This window comes from Tenrec ecaudatus, chromosome 8, assembly GCF_050624435.1.
Source record: "Tenrec ecaudatus isolate mTenEca1 chromosome 8, mTenEca1.hap1, whole genome shotgun sequence".
NCBI classification, from domain to species: Eukaryota; Metazoa; Chordata; class Mammalia; order Afrosoricida; family Tenrecidae; genus Tenrec; species Tenrec ecaudatus.
The window spans coordinates 113,300,618-113,319,168 of record NC_134537.1 but is presented as its reverse complement, the minus strand read 5'-3'; the positions used below and the strand labels follow the sequence as shown (position 1 = coordinate 113,319,168).

General features: G+C 47.7%; 1 protein-coding gene across 6 annotated transcripts in view; it reads left to right on the top strand.

Annotated features, from left to right (window-relative positions):
* The window catches only part of DLC1 (DLC1 Rho GTPase activating protein), a 458,236-nt gene that overhangs the window by 396,047 nt on the left and 43,638 nt on the right, over window positions 1-18,551 (top strand). The window contains exon 1 of one of the 6 annotated variants that reach the window (XM_075556752.1): window positions 11,003-11,352. The exons of 2 other annotated variants lie outside the window; for them this stretch is intronic. In XM_075556752.1, coding sequence (XP_075412867.1) covers window positions 11,316-11,352 — 37 coding nt within the window. In that variant the 5' untranslated portion in view covers window positions 11,003-11,315. Of the gene's footprint in view, window positions 1-11,002; window positions 11,450-12,404; window positions 12,897-18,551 lie in introns of those variants that run through there. 3 more of the 6 variants (XM_075556750.1, XM_075556753.1, XM_075556751.1) reach the window with 3 other exon arrangements.

Here is an 18,551-nt window from a genome sequence, read left to right as displayed (position 1 = left end):
TACTTCCCCAGGATTAGCCATTGAAAACCTAATGGTGTGTACTTCTACTCTACCACACATGGGGACCTCGTGTATCAGAATCAATTCCCTGGCAATTGTTTTTTCTTGTTTGATTTTACTCTCTGTCTTAGTCTCTTATTAGTGTTGGTCTGGCGGAACTAGCACGAGTAGATGTTTTTAAAGGAAAGGATTCTCCTCTCTCGCAGTTCAGAAGACTAGAAGTCCAAACTCAGTGTCAGCTCTCGGGGAAGGGTCCTTCTCTGTCTGGCTCTTCCAGCCCCAGTAGCCCTGGAAATCGTTTCGTTGGCAACCCGCATGTGACGTCTGTCTCCCCTATTTAGGCTCACATCTGCGTCCAACATGCCCTTTCTTACATCTCAGAAGTGATTAGGTTTAGAACACACTTACAGGGCTTCATTCCATAACAAAGACTCCCAACGGAGATTACATCCACAACTATAGACGCTAGGATTCCAACTCACATTGTGTGAGGGGATGGAATTCAGTCCATAGCAATACCAATCGTAAGAGAGTAACCCTCTTTAATACTCAGTTTCTCACCATTGAGGAGTTAGCGAGGTGGCTTTTCTCTCTTTGGTAATCTGGTTTCCAAATACAGAAAGATGTGGGTAGCCTTGGGAACAACCGCCAAAAATCTAGCACTCAAACTCCAAAAAGAGCATGGTAGGGAGAGAGGGACCAGACCTCAACCCCGTGAGGACATCTATGCAACATACCAGCATGGAGCAGGGCACCAATAGACAGGTCTGTGGGACTGGACCCCATCCCAACTATATGGACACTCCACACCCAGTCCGGAGGAATGCACTGCAGAGGACAGCACTGAAGCTACAGCTCAGGATGAGGGGCCCATCGGATCAGAGCACACAGGAGCAAAGGAAGAGGGAAGGAGAGAGAGTGGAACACATCCTGTCCCACCAAGGCCCAAGGACGATATTCCTGCACTGAGAGGACCATGGGTCGGTCCCCCCATGAGATACGACATCCACACTGACCCATATGCTTTGAGGGATAGCACTGGAGACACAGTGTGGGAATTGTGCCCAATCTGACCCCACCACACGGGGGAAACACTAAGGGAGAGCGTGCAACAGAACAGCAAGGGGAGCAAATCAGTGAAGTCCCCGGAGCATACCAAAAATAGACTTTCGGGCCAAGGCATGGCATCCCATCAGACTCAACTGGAAAAGACTCCTAAAGGTCTACAAACAAACTATTTATATGCTTTTCCCTTTTTTTGTTGTTGTTTTGTTTTTCTGTTTTGCTCTGTCTTGTTTTTGTGCTTATTATTGTCTCTGCATGTCTATCTAGATAAGATAGGCTGGATAAAAAATCCAGAGGAGAAAATAATGGGATTCATGGTTCCAGAGGGACAGGGGAGAAGGGGAGGCGGGGGCAAGGAAGGTGGGTGTCAACAAACCCAAGGACAGAGGAACAACAAGTGATCTAAAATCGATGGCGGAGGCCGTCAGAGGCCTGGTGAGGCTTGATCAAGGACAATGTCGCCTAGAGGAATTACTGAAACCCAAATGAAGGCAGAATATGATAGTGGGACAAGAGTAAAGTAAAAGGAAATAGAGGAAAGAACTAGGAGACAAAGGACATTTACAGAGGTCTAAATACAGGCATGTACGTATGTAAATATATTTATATATAATGATATGGAAGTAGATCTGTGTACATATATTTGTAGGTTTAGTATTAAGGTAGGAGACAGACATTGGGTCTCTACTTGAGTACTCCATCAATGCCAGACCACTTTGTTCTAATAACTTGGCATTCTTCGATACTTAGCTTCTCCACATGAGTGCTGAAAACAAAATGTGTGCATAAGCAAATGTGGTGAAGAAAGCTGATGGTGCCCAGCTATCAAGGAATATTACGCCTGGTGTCTTAAAGGCTTGAGGATAAACAAGCAGCCATCTAGCTGAGAAGCACAAAGCCCACATGGAAGAAGCACACCAGCCTGTGTGATCATGAGGTGTCGATGGGATCAGGTATCAGGCATCAAAGACCCAGAACAAAGCATCATATCAATGTGAATGAGGGTGAGTGTGGAGTGGAGACCCAAAGCCAAGGAAGAGACGAATGAGTCAGGGTGCAGTATAGCACGGACAAAACATAAAACTTTCCTCTAATTCCTTAACGCTTCCACTCCTCCACTATCATGACCCCAATTCTACCTTATAAATCTGACCAGACCAGAGCAGGTACACTGGTCCAGATAAGAGCTTGAAAAACAGGGAATCCAGGACAAATAAACCCCTTAGGACCAATAATGAGAGTAGCGATACTAGGAAAGTATGGGAAGGTGGAGGAGAAAAGGGGAACCAATCACAATCACCAATCACACTACATATAACCCTCTCTCAGGGGGACGAGCAAAGGAAAAATGGGTGAAGGGAGGCAGCAGCTAGTGTAGGACATGAAAAAAAATTATTAAGGGCTCATAAGAGAGGGTGGGGCAGGGGCAAAATGAGCTGACACCAAGGGCTCAAGTAGAAAGAACATGTTTTGAGAATGATGATGGCAACATATGTACAAATGTGCTGACACAGTGGATGTATGTATGGATTTTTATGAGAGCCGTACAAGCCCCCAATCAAATGATTTTTGTAAAAGAGCATGATAGAAAGTAGACAACCCAAATATCAAGACTTGTACTTTTCTTTCTCTATATATTTCTTTTTCACTTTCTTGCTTTCTTTCGATCTGCTCCTGGGAAGGAACGGGCCTTGTGCGTGCTGTGAGTCAGGTTTTGTGCTGCCACACACAAGATCAGTGGTTCAAACCCACCAATCGCTCCTCGGGAGAAAGATGAAGTTGTCTCTTTCAAAAGATTTAGAGTCACTCTGAGTCAGATTGACTTGATGACGGGGGCTTTGCTTTGAATTTGGACTAGACGGAATGAGGGACTACAGCAACAGTAAAACCTGGAGCACTGCATGCTTGTTTTACCTTCCTGTGGATTGAAGGGGTTTCAGAGACAGTTAGACCCCTGGTGAGGAAGTAGGCCGCAAGGCAGAGCTAGCTACCTGCCTCAGATGTTGAGCGGTTCATTACCCAAGTCCCACTGCATGCTGATCAGCTAAAAAAAAACCCGTCTACTGCCGTCTGATTTTGACAAATGAATTCCTGGGTCACGAGTTGAAGGTGAAATCAAGATGAAGCACTCTGACCTGTCCTGGGGACCTGCTTTCATCTGGAATAGCATTGCAGTGTGTTGACATTCTTAATGACTTTTCCACTCAGTCCTTTCTTCCTCCAGTTTGTAAAGGCTCCTCGAATTCCCAAAGGTTACATTCAAGGTCATGCTGGTTTTGTTTTCATCGTTTGCTGAATGATTGCTTCCATAGAATTAGCCTAGTCTCCCTTGATGTGCCCACTCAGGAGTATAGAATGAAAATGGCCAACATCGTCGAGAGCGCCTTACGTGCTAAACACATATGTGCATTATTTTCATTAATCTTGGGGGAAAAAATCTTGGTCTTTTTACAAATTATGAGCTAGGTACTTTGACAATCTCCTTGTAAATGATGATGAGACAGTTTTGAGAGACTGAATAACAAGCTCAGCATGTAGCTAGTCAGTGGCAGAACGCTACCATCTCCTCTCCAGCAGCCGTTATCACAAAGGTCGAATTTTCCAAATACTAATTCCTCTTTTTGGTTTTCACTGTTCTCTTTCCAATTACCAGTAATTATCAATGAAACTCGATTGCACATTTGGCCATTTTCAAACTAGCCTTTCAGTAAGAAAATTTTCTCTCTTTTTTTTCCTCTCAATGTCTTTGGCAACTTAGGTGGGCAGATACTAATCTGTCACCGACAGCATCACACTTCCGGATCTTGAGATGTTCTTTGTCATGGTCCCTGTCAGGCCACCCCTCTTCAAGCTGTCATCCCTAGCACAATAGACCACCTGATTGTCTGATTCAAAGTGGCCCACGTCAGTGAGTTCAGTAGCCACGGATACACTACATAGGGGCCAGACAGGTCAGAGTTGACACCATGACACTGGTGCAGTGCCTAGGATATTGATCTTCAAGTATTCCATTTCATCTTTGACAACTTCCAATACAGACTTTTCCTAGACCCATACTTCACACGTCCCTTGTTCCAGTGATTAATGAGAAGGTATGGCTTTTCCCTCTTGTGTTGAGGTCTACTACATCAGCAAGTGAAGGTCCAGAACGCTTTCCTCCATCCGTGCGGTCAAGAAAGCAGATTCTTCCCAATCCTGTTCTGAGGGTTCTCCAACCTCAGGGGCTCATCTTCTTGCCCTACTGAACTATATTGGACACAATTCCACTGTTAGCCACAGGCTTTGATTACCTAAGCTTGGGAAGCAGACAAAGTTGGGTTACCTAGGAAGCAAGGTAAGCTCAGGCTTATTTAGGCTCATGTACTAATTTGTGCTGAGCAGTTTCACATTTTTCCCCCACCACATCAAAGATTCTGCTTCTAGGTATGGCAGGCACCTGCCTCTCTCCCAAACCCACAGCACCTTGCTACAGAAGCAAAGCCTCTTTTCAAACTGACACTCCCTGACCGGACAGTGTACCCAGGAAAGCATGAGCTTACCTGTGCTTATTTACTAATCCGTAGTGAGCAACTTTACATGAGTTCGACCACGTCCGTCTGCCTTTGTAAGTACTTTTCCAGGCTATTTTTTTTCCTAATTTGTCTTAATCTGGAAGCTCTGCCAAAAACAGAGGCCAAGTCACCAAAAAGAAATGTGAGCAGGAGTTTTTGTGGCCTTCCTTACTCTGTAATGAACAGTTCCACATGTGGTGAGAAACGTGTGAAGCTGTTCACTGCAGACTAGTAAGAGCACAGGCAAACCTGTGTTTACCTTGCTTACGAGGTACTCTGCCCAATCAGGGATTGTAGATTTGAAAAGAGGCTTTGCCGCTGACCAACGGTTATAAGAGGCTGGGAAGAGACAGATGCTGGCCATACCACTAAGGGGAATTGTTGATGTGGAGGAAAATGTGAAATTATTCACTTCAGGTTAGTAAATAAACACAAAAAACCTGTGTTTACTTTGCTTCCTGGGTAATCATGGACTGCCAACTGCCTGTCCACTATGAGGGACCCTACAGATATTTGCGATACAGGTGGCATCGTTTCCAGCATGATAGCAACATGTAAACCACCACCGCATGACAGGCTGAAAGACAGGTGCCTATTTCCCACAGAGAAATTATTAAGAGAGTAAAAGAGACTAAATTTTCACTTTGTCTCTCATACTTTGGACATGTCGTCAGGAGAGACAAGTCCCAGGAGAAGGACCAACCTGCTTGCTAAAAGAGCGTAAGCGGAAGGGATCAGTTATCAGGCATCAAAGAACAAAAAAATCATATCATTGTATGCTCACTTCCCTGATATGATCGCTAAAGACAAACGGGTGCATAAGCAAATGTGGCGAAGAAAGCTGACGGCGCTTGGCTATCAAAAGATATAGTGTCTAACAAAAAAAAAAGATATACTGTCTGGGGTCTTAAAGGCTTGAAGGTAAACAAGCAGCCATCTTGCTCAGAAGCAACAAAGCCCACATGGAAAAAGCACACCAGCCTGTGTGAACACAAGATGTCGAAGGGATGGGGTATCAGGCATCATCAGAACAAAAAAATCATATCATTGTAAATGAGGGGGAGTGCAGAGTGGAGACTCAAAGCCCATCTGTAGGCAACTGTACATTACCTTATGGAAAGGTCGCAGGGAGATGAGCCAGTCAAGGTGCAGTGTAGCAACAATGAAACATACAACTTTCCTCTAGTTCCTAAATGCTTCCTCCCCACCTACTATCATGATCCCAATTGGACCTTACAAATCTGGCTAGACCAAAGGATGTACAGTGAGACAGATAGGAACTGGAAATGCAGGGAATCCAGGGCAGATGATCCCTTCAGGACCATTGGTGGGAGTGGCGATACTGGGAGGGTGGAGGGAGGGTGGGGTAGAAAGGGGGAACTGATTACAAGGATCTACATGTGACCTCCTCCCTGGGGGACGGACAACAGAAAAGTGGGTGAAGGGAGACATCGGACAGTGTAAGACATGACAAAATAATAATTTATAAATTATCAAGGATTCATGAGGGATGGGGAGAGGGGAAGGAGGGGGGAAATGAGCTGATGCCAGGGGCTTAGGTGGAAAGCAAATGTTTTGAGAATGATGAGGGCAATGAATGTACAAATGTGCTTTGCACAATTGATGTATGTATGGATTGTGATAAGAGTTGTATGAGCCCCTAATAAAATGATTTTTTTTAAAAGAGCAAAAGAGAGCAAGACCCTCAAGGAGATGGATTGCCACCGTGGCTGCAACAATGGTCTCAAGCATGGGAAGCCTGGTGCGGATGGCGCGGGCCTGGGCCCTGTGTCATTCTATGGGATATAGGGTCGCGTGTGTCAGAATGGACTTGGTGGCTCCCATCAGCAACACACTCTCACATTTGTGTTTAACCTTAAACAATATCCTTCGGGTTCCCTTAGCTTCTGCTCATCGTTGTATAGCTTCATCTAGCATACAGTATATATTTCAGTTACTTCTTTTGTTTACTGTGGGTCCCACCAAGGAAGTGAGTCCCCTGAGCTAAAGGATGTATCACTCGCGACTGGGAACAGTGCTCAGCACAAAGCTAATATATTCACGATATTTGTTGGGTCATTCAACATGAATAGGTTTCAGCCGAGCTTCCGGACTAACAGCAGACAATGAAGAAGGACTCAACGCTCCACTTCGAAAGAAGAAGCGGCATAGTTCTGTAGTATTTCCACACACCGAAAGCCCAGACAAAGGAAGCAGAACATTGTCAGAGAAAATCTGACTAGGGTGGAGCTATCTCTTGGAGGGGAGTCGACGAGGGTGACAGGAGTCGGATGAAGTCTGAGAAGTGGAGCCTTTGGGGTCGCCATTTGCTGATGGCGCACAACTCTAGGTAAAGAGAAACCGCTGCAGAAATCGTCTCCTAATTGGAGCTTGGATGTGCGAAGTATGAATTTAGGAAAATTGGAAGTGTTCAAAAAATAAAATGGAACCCAACCACAAAACTTAATGAAGACATTTCTTCAGTTAGAAGATTCATTGATGGTTATTGGTGATTGGAATGCAAAAGTTGGAAACAAGAGGAAGGAAAAGTAGTTGGAAAATATGGATATGGGAGATAGAACTGAAGCTTGAGATCACATAATAGAAATTTGCAAAACCAATGGCTCGTTCGTAGCAAATATCTTTTTCAGCAAGTCGACTACATCTGTGGGAAGACACAACGGAGATCTCAGTATCCACAGCTAAAACCAGGCCAAAATATGACTGCAGAGCAGGCCATCAACTGTTCTTATAGGCGGTCAGGGAAAAACTAAAGAAAATTAAAGCAAGTCCACAGGAGCCAAAAAAAGGCTACCTTGAGTCTATCCCACCTGAATTGCAATAACATCTCAAGAACCAATTGAACACTTTGATCATTAATGACAGAAGACCTGATGAGCTGTGGGAGGACATCAAAAACATCAATTCATGAAGAAATAAAAAAGGTCATTGTGTTAGTCTGGGTAGACTAGAGAAACAAATTCATAAACACGCATATGTGTGAAAGAAAGAACTTTACATACAAGAGCAATTAAATATTGAGGAAACATCCCAGTCCAGATCAAGCCCAGATGGCTGATATTAGCCCAGATGTCTGATACCAATCTAAAGTCTTCTTCAGGCCAATGAAACACACGCAATGACTCCAAATTCAGGAAGATCACAGGCCAGTGAGTTGGAGGTCTTGTGGATCTAGTGGTGTTGTAAGCATCTCAGTACTAGCAGGGGTCTCCATGTGGCTTCACCAGTTCCGAGGCTCTGGCTGCCATCAACCTGTCTCCATGTGACTTGTCAACAAGAATGTCTGGCAGGGACTAAGTGTGTGTCCTGCCTCCAACAAGCTATTTATCTCCTTAGCGACTCCAAATGAGGTCATCAAGCTGCAACCTGATTGATAGGCTAAACTCTGGTCCTTCACTTGTAAGTCTCAAATTGACAACAGATTATGTAACTACCACGGTCATTAAAAAGGCCGCAAAGAAATAAAAGATCAAAGTAGATGTCAGAAGAGGATGAAGTTAGGGATCTGAATAGAAATTTTCCAAATGCAGCTCTAGAAGATCAAGCCAAATATTATAATGAAATGTGCAGGACCTAGAAGTAGAAAACCAAATGAGGAGAACATGCCCAGCATATATGAAACCGAAGGAACTCAAGGAAAAATTCTAACATTTAATTTCAGTTTTGAAAGATTCTGTAGGCAAAATATGGAATGATGGAGGAAGCATCAAGAGAAGATGGAAAGAACACAGAGCCCCTGGACCAGAAAGAACTGCTCGACAGCCCATCATTTCAGGAGGAAGCGTATGAACAAGAACCAGTGGTGCTGAAGGAAGACATTCCAACTGCACTGAGTGAATTAGCAAAAACAAGGCTCCAAGAATTGATGGAATACCCATAGAAATAGTTCATGAAGCTGAAGCAGCACTGGAAACACTCACGTGTTTATGCCAGGAAATTTGGAAGACAGCTACTTGGTCAACTGACTGGGAAAGATCCATATTTGTGCCCATTCAAAGAAAAGTTGACTCAACAGAATGTTCAAACTATGGAATATTATTGCTATCGCACAGGAGTAAAAATGTTGCTTAAGATCATCCAACAACAAAAAAGATCATCCAACAACAGTTCCAACGGCACATGCACAGGGAACTGCCTGAAGTGCAGGTTGGATTCAGAAGAGAACATGGAAAAACAGATATCACTGCTGATGTCCGATGGATTCTGGCTCAAAGCCGAGGATACCAAAGATGTTTACTTGTGTTTCATTGACTATGCAAAGGCATTTAACTCTGTCGGCCATAATAAACTGTGGATAACTTTGAGAAGAATAGGAGATCCAGAACACTTCATTGTGCTTATTCAGAACCTGTACAGGGATCGAGAGACACTTGTTCACACAGAACAAGGGAATATTGCATGATTTGAAATCAGGAAAGGTGTGCATCAAGGTTGTATCCTCTCACAATATTTGTTCAATCTATATGCTGATTGAATCATCAGAGAAGCTGGATTATATGAGGAAGAAGGTGACATAAGAATTGGAGGAAGGCTATTAACCTGCAGTGTGCAGTTGACACACCTGGCTTGCAGACAGTGAGGAGGACTTGGAGCCTGTGCTGATGATCAATGATGGCAACCTTCAGCATGGATGACAACTCAAGGTAAGTAACACCCAAACCCTTACAACTGGACCAACAGGTAGCATCATGCTAGATGGAGAAAAAGTTGACGTTGTCAAGGATTTTGGCTTACTTAAATTCACAATCAATGCTTATGAAAGCAGCAGTCAAGAGATCAAAAGACGTCTTACATTAGGTACCTTGAGGACTAAGGTGCGCCTGACCCAAGTCATGGTATTCTCCATTGCATCATGTGCAAGTGGAAGTTGGACACTGAACAAGGAAGGCTGTAGAAGAATAGATGCATTGGGTGCTGCAGAAGAATATTGAAATTACCATGGAATGCTCCAAGGACCAACTGATCTGTGATGGAAGAAGTGAGGCCAGAGTGCCCCTTAGAGGCAAGAATTTCAAGACTTTATCTTACATACTTTGGGCATATTGTTAGGAGAGGCTGGCCCTGGAGAAAGACATCATGTTTAGTAGTGGGGCAGCAGAAAAGAGGAAGGCCCTGAGATGAGATGGACGGACACAGTGGCTGCATCAGTGGGCTCAGGCAGAGGAGCAATTGTGAGGATGACGCAGGACGGTACAGTGTTCTGTTCGGTTGTGCATCGGGCCGCTATGGGTGGAAGCGGACTCGTAAGCATCTAATAACATATTTGTTGAATGAGTCAATTTAGGGAAATAGTTGTCTTTGCCCTGGGTAAATAGACCGAAATTTTCAATTTGTCTAGCGTGTATATTTTTAATGGACCGTCGTCTGGGATCTTCTACAACTTCCCTGCTATTATTTTGAGGCATAGTCTGTTCCGGTGGTTGTTAGCTGCCTTTTCGTTTTCCAGACTCATGGCACCCCGTTCACAACCCAGGCAAGCACTTCCGGTCCAGTGGCATCCTCACGCTCACTTTTAGAGCAGTTCCTTGAGCTCTTTACAGCTTTCATTGACTGGGTTTTTGAAGCTGGTTGCCAGGCCTTACTTCCTAGTTAGAAGTTGGTTGCCAGGCCTTACTTCCTAGTTAGAAGTTGGTTGCCAGGCCTTACTTCCTAGCTTTTTAGTTTGGAAACTGCTGAAATGTGCTCAGCATCACAGCAACATGCAAGCCTCCATTGACAGATGGGGGTGGGTTCATGCGGAGGTGGGGGGAGGGGTTAAAAATGCAGATTCTCCTCCAAAGAGAAACCCATTCTGCAGTCTGGGGTCAGGCTTCTAACAATTCTAGTAATGGCACAGGATTGTGACCTTAGGTCATGGCTGAGAAACACTTCTACACATAGTCCATTCTCAATGTCCACCGGTGAACAACCCCATTCCTCATCTGTCTTCCTTTTTGACCTCTGAGAACTGTAGCCACGAATACTGAGTAGCTATCCTAGGGACAGGTACCCTTCCTCCTTGCTTCCACTCTGCCCTATGAATTTACATCGCCTCGCTGAGTGATGCTTAGCACGCAGGGCTGCGCGGGAAAAGCGAGCAAGCGCGCGGGGCCCCGTTGTCCCTTCTGACATTTCCTAGGTCCTCTCTGCCGCTGCCCCCACGTTGTCTGCAGTTGGAGACTTTTTGACGCTACCCTCTGCAGACGTGGAAGCCTGGGGGGAAATTCCGGCCCTGGGGGAGGAGGCTCGGGGCGGGGCGGGGCCGAACCGGAGAGGGGGCGTGGCGGAGCCGCCGGGAGGTTACTCGGAGACCTGGCCCCGCCCCCTGGGGCGGCCCCGGCGGGCTGGCGGGCGGGCGGGCGCGGCCGGGGCGGCGCGCGGGAGGCAGAGCGCTGCAGCCGCCGGTGCCGGGCGGCCGCTCTCCGAGGCCGGGCCATGGCGGAGCTACGCCGCCGCAGCAGGAGCGATCGCTCCCGGGATTCCCACCTGGCGCCTTGAACCTTCTGCCTCTTCGACCTCTGGAAAATTTCGCGTTCTTTTCGTGGACTTGGCCTGGGGGACGGAACGACGAGCGAGGATGCGCTGAAGACCGCGAGGGCGCGCGCCCCCCGTGCCGCTCGCGGTCCCTGCACCCCCGCCGACCTGCTTCGGGGTGCCTCGACTTCCCCACTGCTCGCCTGCCCGCCCCCGCCGCACTTGATGTGCAGGGAGAAGTTGGACACCATGATCCTAACACGTAAGCTAGACTTGTGCCGTGCCGTCGGGCCATCCGCGGGAGCCAGCCGCCGAGGGGACCCGCCGCGGAGGAAATGTCACCCCAACTTGTCAAGTCGGTGCCCGTCGTTCTGTGCCTTTGGAGCGCTTTTCGTGGAAACTCGGGATCGAGCCGCGCGAGTTTCTTCTCGGGTGGGGGGGGAGCTTGGGCAGTTGTCCAGGGAGGGAGATTTCATTCTCGATTCACGACCCTTGGCACCTCATTGCCTGGGGGCCGGGGGGCGGCTGGCCCGCGCGGCTGGCGGGGGGCGGGGAAGGTGGTGGCGCGGCGGGGGGGGGGGCGGCGGCTGCGGGTGCTGAAATGAAACAGACGCAGATTTACCGCCCCCGGCGAGGGGCGCACGATCCACTGGCTGCCAGCCGACCCCCTCTCCCCAACCCCTCCCCCCCAACCTCTCCCCCCCCCACGCTCTCCCCCATCGCCGGTTGCCCTGCCGATCTCAGTCTAAGTCCTGGGCGGTGACCTTTGACTCGGGGGCGCGGCCCGGGCCCCAGACCCCGGACTGGAGCGTGCTCGCGGTGCGCTGTGCTGCCCGCCTCCGACACACGTGTCCCGGGACCTCTCCGGGCCCTGAGCGGAGCTGTCTGCCCTTCAGACAATCTGAAGCCAGCGTGGGCTCCCGGAGAGTTTATTTCCTGATTTTTAACCTTCAGTAACAGCAGCCCCTTGGAGGATGTTCTTAAAGAACAGCTTGCAATATTTAACTTCATTTAAAAAGTTCTCTTGGTTTTCATTTCCATACCGATTATTGATCTGCATTGTTTAAAAAAATATATTTTTCACTCTGGAAAGCCATTCTGCCTGGAAAGGCGCGCTTGGGTGACTGCCAGTGCACAGAGAGAGCTTGCAGCTGTTCAGCAAGCCCGGTGCCTGCAGAGTGGTCCCTGCTAGAAGCTAGAGCGTTTCCTGCGTGTACTGGGCGTTTCGTGAGGTTTCCTGAAATGCCCCATAGAAATGTCCACGCCCTTGGCTTCCAAGGAGGAGCTTGCCGAGCGAGTCCTTGGGCCGGCGAAAGGAAGGAAGCTCGCCGCCCGATCAGATATTTTCCTAACGCGGCGACAGACTCCTGGAGCTCTGCCCCACTTTGTGCCCCTGTCCCCAACCCCGACGTCACAGGCGGAGCCTTTGATGCTTCGGGAGGAGCCCCACCCGGTCCCAGCAAACCCTCCCGCCGCCGCGTGTAATTTTCTGGGTCCCGGACTCCTTTCCGCCCGCAGCCTCCCGCGTCGGAGGAGGCGAGCGGACCGCGGGTGCGGCGAGCTGATGGTGGGGTCTGGATCGTGGGTGTGCAGTCTGCTGACTGGGTGAGCCTGGGCGAGTGACGGACCCTCCGGGCCTCATTCGACTGTACGAATATTTACTACGTGGCTAGAACTGTGGGGCTCAGATGAGCATTGAGGCGCCGCAGATCGCTCAACTGGTACGAATTTCTGTGGAAGGAAACACGTGTGCGATCCCAGAGCCGCACGGTGGAGAAGAAAACGTCGCTTCTCGGTTTCCTGCAGGTACAGTTGGCAAATGGGTTCCTTCTCAGTCCGCAGAGGTTGCTTCAGCCACCATGGGTGAGGCAGAGGAATGCAGCCTAGGCACGGCCATCCATTACAGAAAGATTCATGAGGGTGGCATGTATGACGCATTTGGACAGAAAACTCACAGCCCTGGAGAAGTCAGAATACCAAGTCTCAAGTTACTTTTTTTTTCCTCTTCAAAAAAATTCTGTTTGCTGAAGGGATGAAAGAAAGTAATAATCCAGCAGTCTGCAGAAGTGCTGCGTGTAAACCTCTCAGCAGCTTCTATCGGTTGACTAATTCGGCACCCATCTGGCCTGTAGGCTGGTCCTTGGCAGGTAATTTGCAGACCAAAAGTGTGGGCTTTCTGGAATGGCAGCACCCAGTGCCACCTTGATGCCGCCTGCGGCATTCCCTAAGTCAGCAGCCCTCTCGAATCCAATGAGAACCAGAGGGGTGAGGGTCACATGGATAGCAGATGTGTGTTGTGCAGTTATTTGGAGACATTTTCTGAGAAAATGCTGGCGATCCACACAGCGCGTCTTTTATTGTGGCATACCAGATTTACAGCCAGGCCTGAGACTGTGCAGATTGTTTTCATTAGCGCTACTGATCAGAGAGTTTAAAATGACGCACAGCATTTTGCCTTTCTCTCCCAGCTGTTTTCAAACACTTGCATTTGGCCCAGTGACATCTTAATCCAAACAAGAAAGGGACTGTTTTGTCTCCCAGCACCAGCTCCATAGAAGCAGAATAAGTAGCCTCCAACTTAAATCCTAAAGAGCCCTGGGGCGGAATGCTTTGGTCTTCTAACCAGGAGGTCAGCAGTTTGATCCCACCAGCTGCTCCAAAGAAGGCAGGTTGAGACTTTTTACTTCCCTGAAGATTTATAGTCTGACACTCATAGGGACAGTTCTCCTCTGTCCGACCAGCCCGCCCTGAGTCGGAACCTAATTCCGTAGCAGTGAGCATGGTTTGGGTTGGGGACAAGAAAAGCATTATTTGCGTGACTTCCTTGTGTTTCTCCACTTCTACATTGTAAATCATAGAAGACACACCACTCCCTCCTGAAAGGGTTAAACAGTGAAGCAATTAACAATTGCTAATTGACGTTTTAATACAAGGGGGCGATCAAAGGATTTTCTTGTGGTTCTGTAGAAGGCAGATTGCCAGTCAGCCTAAAGACTGGATGCCAGCGTTCCTTTTGTTGGGGAGTTCAAAGAGCAAAGGCCAAGGGAAGTCCAGGAGGGCTTCCGCATTAACGGGGACATTTGGGTGCACTGGAAAATATTCGCAAATCCCACAAGTTGCTGTACGGCCAGTATTAGCTGTACCCCACGGTACTTCGCGTTTCTTCATTTGTGAAAGTAGGATGAGGCTGAAAGGGCTTGGTGAAATTCGAGGCGATATCAGATACAAAAATAAGTATGTGGGTTTCCCCTACAGTGGATCCCCATGGAGATTTTAAGCCATGGTACAATGCTGGTATGAGCATGTTGTTTTTATGACTTCAGGTGAGTGGGTAAATAGACCATTTGAAACCATTCATGGAAGAGAGATTTGAGCCAGAGGAATGCAGGCATCCCAAGTACAGTAGGGAATGGGACTTTTTTGAAGGGAGCTTTGTGCTGGACAGGATGGTCCAGTATTGTAAACACAAGTTTCTCATGCTTAACTCTACTTCCTAGCAACAGGAAGAAGGAAATGAGGCCATGCAAAAAAAGGGGGGGGGGGGCTGAAAGGCTCCAGACAATACTTGACCCACCCTGGCATTCACCCTGTACAGCCAGAAAACTTGAAAAAGTAAAAATAACTTCAGATGTTTCCTCTTCCTCCCTGGATATTGACAAATCAAGAGAGACCAAATTATCTCCAGGCTTGAATACTGGATAACTGGCGAGCTGCCGCTGGCCCCCCGCTGTGCCTGGCCAGCTCACACCCTGCCAAGCCTGTGCTTGCAACTGTGCCGCAGAATTGGGTAGAAGGTGATCTTCCTCTGTCATATTTGTTCCGTGCCGGGATTAGAATTATAGGCGTTTTGGGGTCCAGTGTGCAGGCAGATTATTTGTTTAATTTCTTTCAAGAGTCACTCCTGCGGGGCTCCAAAAGGTCATTTTATGAAGATGTGCCCCCAGAGATGCTGAGTTGAGAGCTAGGAGCTTCCGAGCCAGAAGAGCTGCCCTGTGGTAGTCGACGTAGTCGACTCTGAAGTGTGAGTGTTCAAACACCGAACTACCAAAAAGTGCAGGCCTGATGTCCTTGCTCCCACGGCTGTGAAATTAGGTGGGAGAATGCTTGTCTGGAAGAAACCAAATTTCATAGTGGTCTATTTTTTTTGACTTGGTGGCCAGTGCCTGCAGAGATTTGGTGCCTCTGTTACTATTTGTAAGAGTAGAGTATGCAGCACTCAACAAGGACTGCCATTGAGTCAATTCTGACTCAGGGAAACCTGAGAAACGGAACTGTAGGATGACACATCTTACAGGAATGGGTTGCTGGTGTGAGTGTGGGCATTGGGGCTTTCTCAAATCAGTGGAAATCTCGTTAATGTAAAAGGGCTGAGGGTCCCAGCTGAGCAGGCGCTTCCTGTCTGTCTGCACTTTTCCTTTTGTGTGGGATGTGTGTTACTGTTAAGCATTATCATGATTAATGATAAGGAGTAGGGAGTCCTGCTGGGGTTCTCTAATTAGATATTGCTCTTAGAGTAATATCGTCTCTGACAAACACCAACCGTTCCTAGTCTGGATACTCTCTTAAAATTTTCTGTTTAAAAAGGAACTCCGCAGACTACGGACAGGCTTTTAATAATATTACAGGAGCTTATTGACTGGTCAGAATACAGCCATTGTCACCCACCATCCCCACAAAGTAGATTTGAGTCCCTATTTACAGGAGAGGAATCTGAGGCTTGGGAGGGTTGCGTACTTTGTGTAGCAGGACCAGAATTTAAACAAGCCATATGCCTGGTTGTAAAAGCCAGTTTATGGGGATGTATTTGGCAGGGGTTGGTCCCACGTAGAAAAGGCTATTTGGTGGCCACGTGGAGACCTAGAGGTTCTTTGCAGCTTTGTGAGGCTATGTCCCCCACAGGTCCAGGGAGCTGTCATGTAGAGCCATTATTGACAAATTCTGTTTTTTTTCATCTGTATCCAGGGGGCTTAGTGATTGGAGATGTAGGCTTCTGCCTTTAACAGGAGGGGAAGGGGTGTGAGTAACCATATTCTGAAAGTCTAGCCTCTCTCAGCGATATGAAATAATTCTTTGATGAAAGTGTTCTTTTTTTTTTTTAAACTTTTGACATAGGATTCACATATACAAACCAGCGGTTTGAGCATATTTAAGAGTGGTGCGGTCATCACCCTAATGAATGGTAGAACACTTCCTTCTTGCACTCTGTGTTTATCAGCTCCCCGTTTTCCCTTCCCTGCCCTTAGGAAACTATTAGTCTCCTTACTTACTGCCTCTCTGGGTTTCATACAGAGTAAAACATAGCCCACCAAAAACACCCAACAACAGTCACAAACTGAAACAGAAAAACCTCCATCAGAAAAAGATTTTTAAAATATTAACAATTGAACAAATCTAAATTGAGTTAAAAGGTGTTAACTTTTGACCTAACTGTATCTGCATGAATCCCCCTTCCAGTGCGCCCTGTCTGATAGCAAGGCCATTCAGTTCCCTGGTCAATCAGTTCTCAGAAGGCACTCACCTGAGGCTTACGCCATGCGGGGACCCTGCAAATAGATTTTGGGCTTTCACAGCCACCCACAGCCTTTTGCAAACTGGGTGCTTACACTGGAAACTCTCACACTACTCTTCCGGTCTTGGAAGCTAGTGACAATTCACAGAGGTGGCTGCTTGGTTTTAAGAGGAGCCACTAGTTTTGCGGATAGCTAGGTGTCATCGGATTTCTCAGTGAGAGGGTTTCAAAGCAATGTTGTGCCCAGGGAACCTTGTCTCCCAGGGGTATCGGAAGACACCAAGAGAAAACTGGAAATGTTGGGCATCAGCGGAGAGAATGTGTCACCTGGTCAGGGTCCAGCCCAAGTGCAGTGGAAGTCAGTTTCTCATCCTCCTTGCCCCCAGTCCACAAATGCACTTGAAAAATAGGTTCTTTCCCCCCTGCCGCCCTCCCCCACCAGGAGAACAATCACAGCTAATTGCAGGCTGAGGTAGGTCCATGAACACCAGTCCTCAGATGCCTTTGACACCTCCCATCCACATTTTGTTCTCTCTCCGCCCCACCTCTGAGTGTCCTGCGGAGAGGACTGGAGGCCACTTCCTGGAGCCTGTCAGAGAGGCGCCTTCCTCCTCTTGCCCAGTCTCTAGAGGATAATGAGCAACAAAAGTTTTCCACAGCCTGAAGCTACAGCGTTTCCCAGGCTCGGAGAAAGCAGCGGAAGGCGATGAGACCTTCTAGCAAAAAGGACCCGTGGCCCACGTACTAGGTTGTACCACACCTATTCTGTTTGCCACACACAAGTGACAAAATAGATGGGAAATGCTGGAATTTGACAGTTTGCCTTCCTCTAAGTCCTGGGAAAGCAATGCTGAGCTCAAGAGGATCCCATCGCCACATAGTTCCAGTTTTCCGACTGGTGTAGAGAGCTCTGCCAAGTCCTGCTAGGGGTGACAGCGCTCTGCACTGGTGGCCTGAGGAAAGCCTTCCCCTTCCCCCACGGGGCAGCTGCCTGGGGGAGTTCAAGGCCAGGGGGGAGTTGACGGGGACCACCGATCCCCTTTCACGCCAGATGTGCAAACTAAATGGAGATAGCAACAGTGAGGGAGGCCTTAATGCATTTGTGGGGGAGATGGCATTTGTTACCAAGCCAGAAGGACTCCTGATCTATGTGGATGTACCGGAATCACGCTTCGATCATTAGATTGTGTGTCTCGTGAGCCTGTGTCACCAGCGAGAGGGAGCCCTGCTCGTGTTAGTGGTGACATCAGGCAGCTGACGGTGCAGTAGTTTGAAACCACCAGCTGCTCTCTGGGGGAAAGATGAGGATTTCTACTCCTGTGAGGACTGCAGTCTCGGAAACTTCCCAGGGGCAGTTCTACCCTGCCCTTTACAGGGTCGCTTTGAGTCGAAATCCACTCGGTGGCCGTGAGTTTTTATTTTTGAGTTTGGGTCACAAGCAAATTTGGTGGAAACAATGATTTAGCTCTCAGACAAGAGTCTTTTCGTGTGTGCGCTTTTGCGCCCCACCCCCCTTGTACTTTTTGGCACAAAACCAAGAAGTCTAATTAAGCAGTGTTTCCTGTTTGGGGTTAGACATAGAAGTGATTCCAGGCAGTTTCTACACTTAACCAGAATCATCCATGTCTCCGTTTTCATCATTCTTTGATGTTTCATTCGTTTCCTGATCTCTTTTTTTCTGTGCATCAGAATAAATGATCAGTGGGCAATTTGCTTAGAATCCCTGGCTATCCTCTTTTCATTTAACTGAGGTTGGTTGGTTTTAGCCCAACACTTTGCTGGGAGTCATACTTTCTTATAGAATTTAGGGCAAAAGCAGAAGTTGGGGGAGCTAGCCAAAGAAGCTTGGCTAACGTGTAAAAAGGAGGAATTAATGTGCACACTAACCTTGGTAGTGGACGCAGGAGTTACAGTAGGTTTGAAGTCACATATTTTGTGAAAAGGAAATGGTT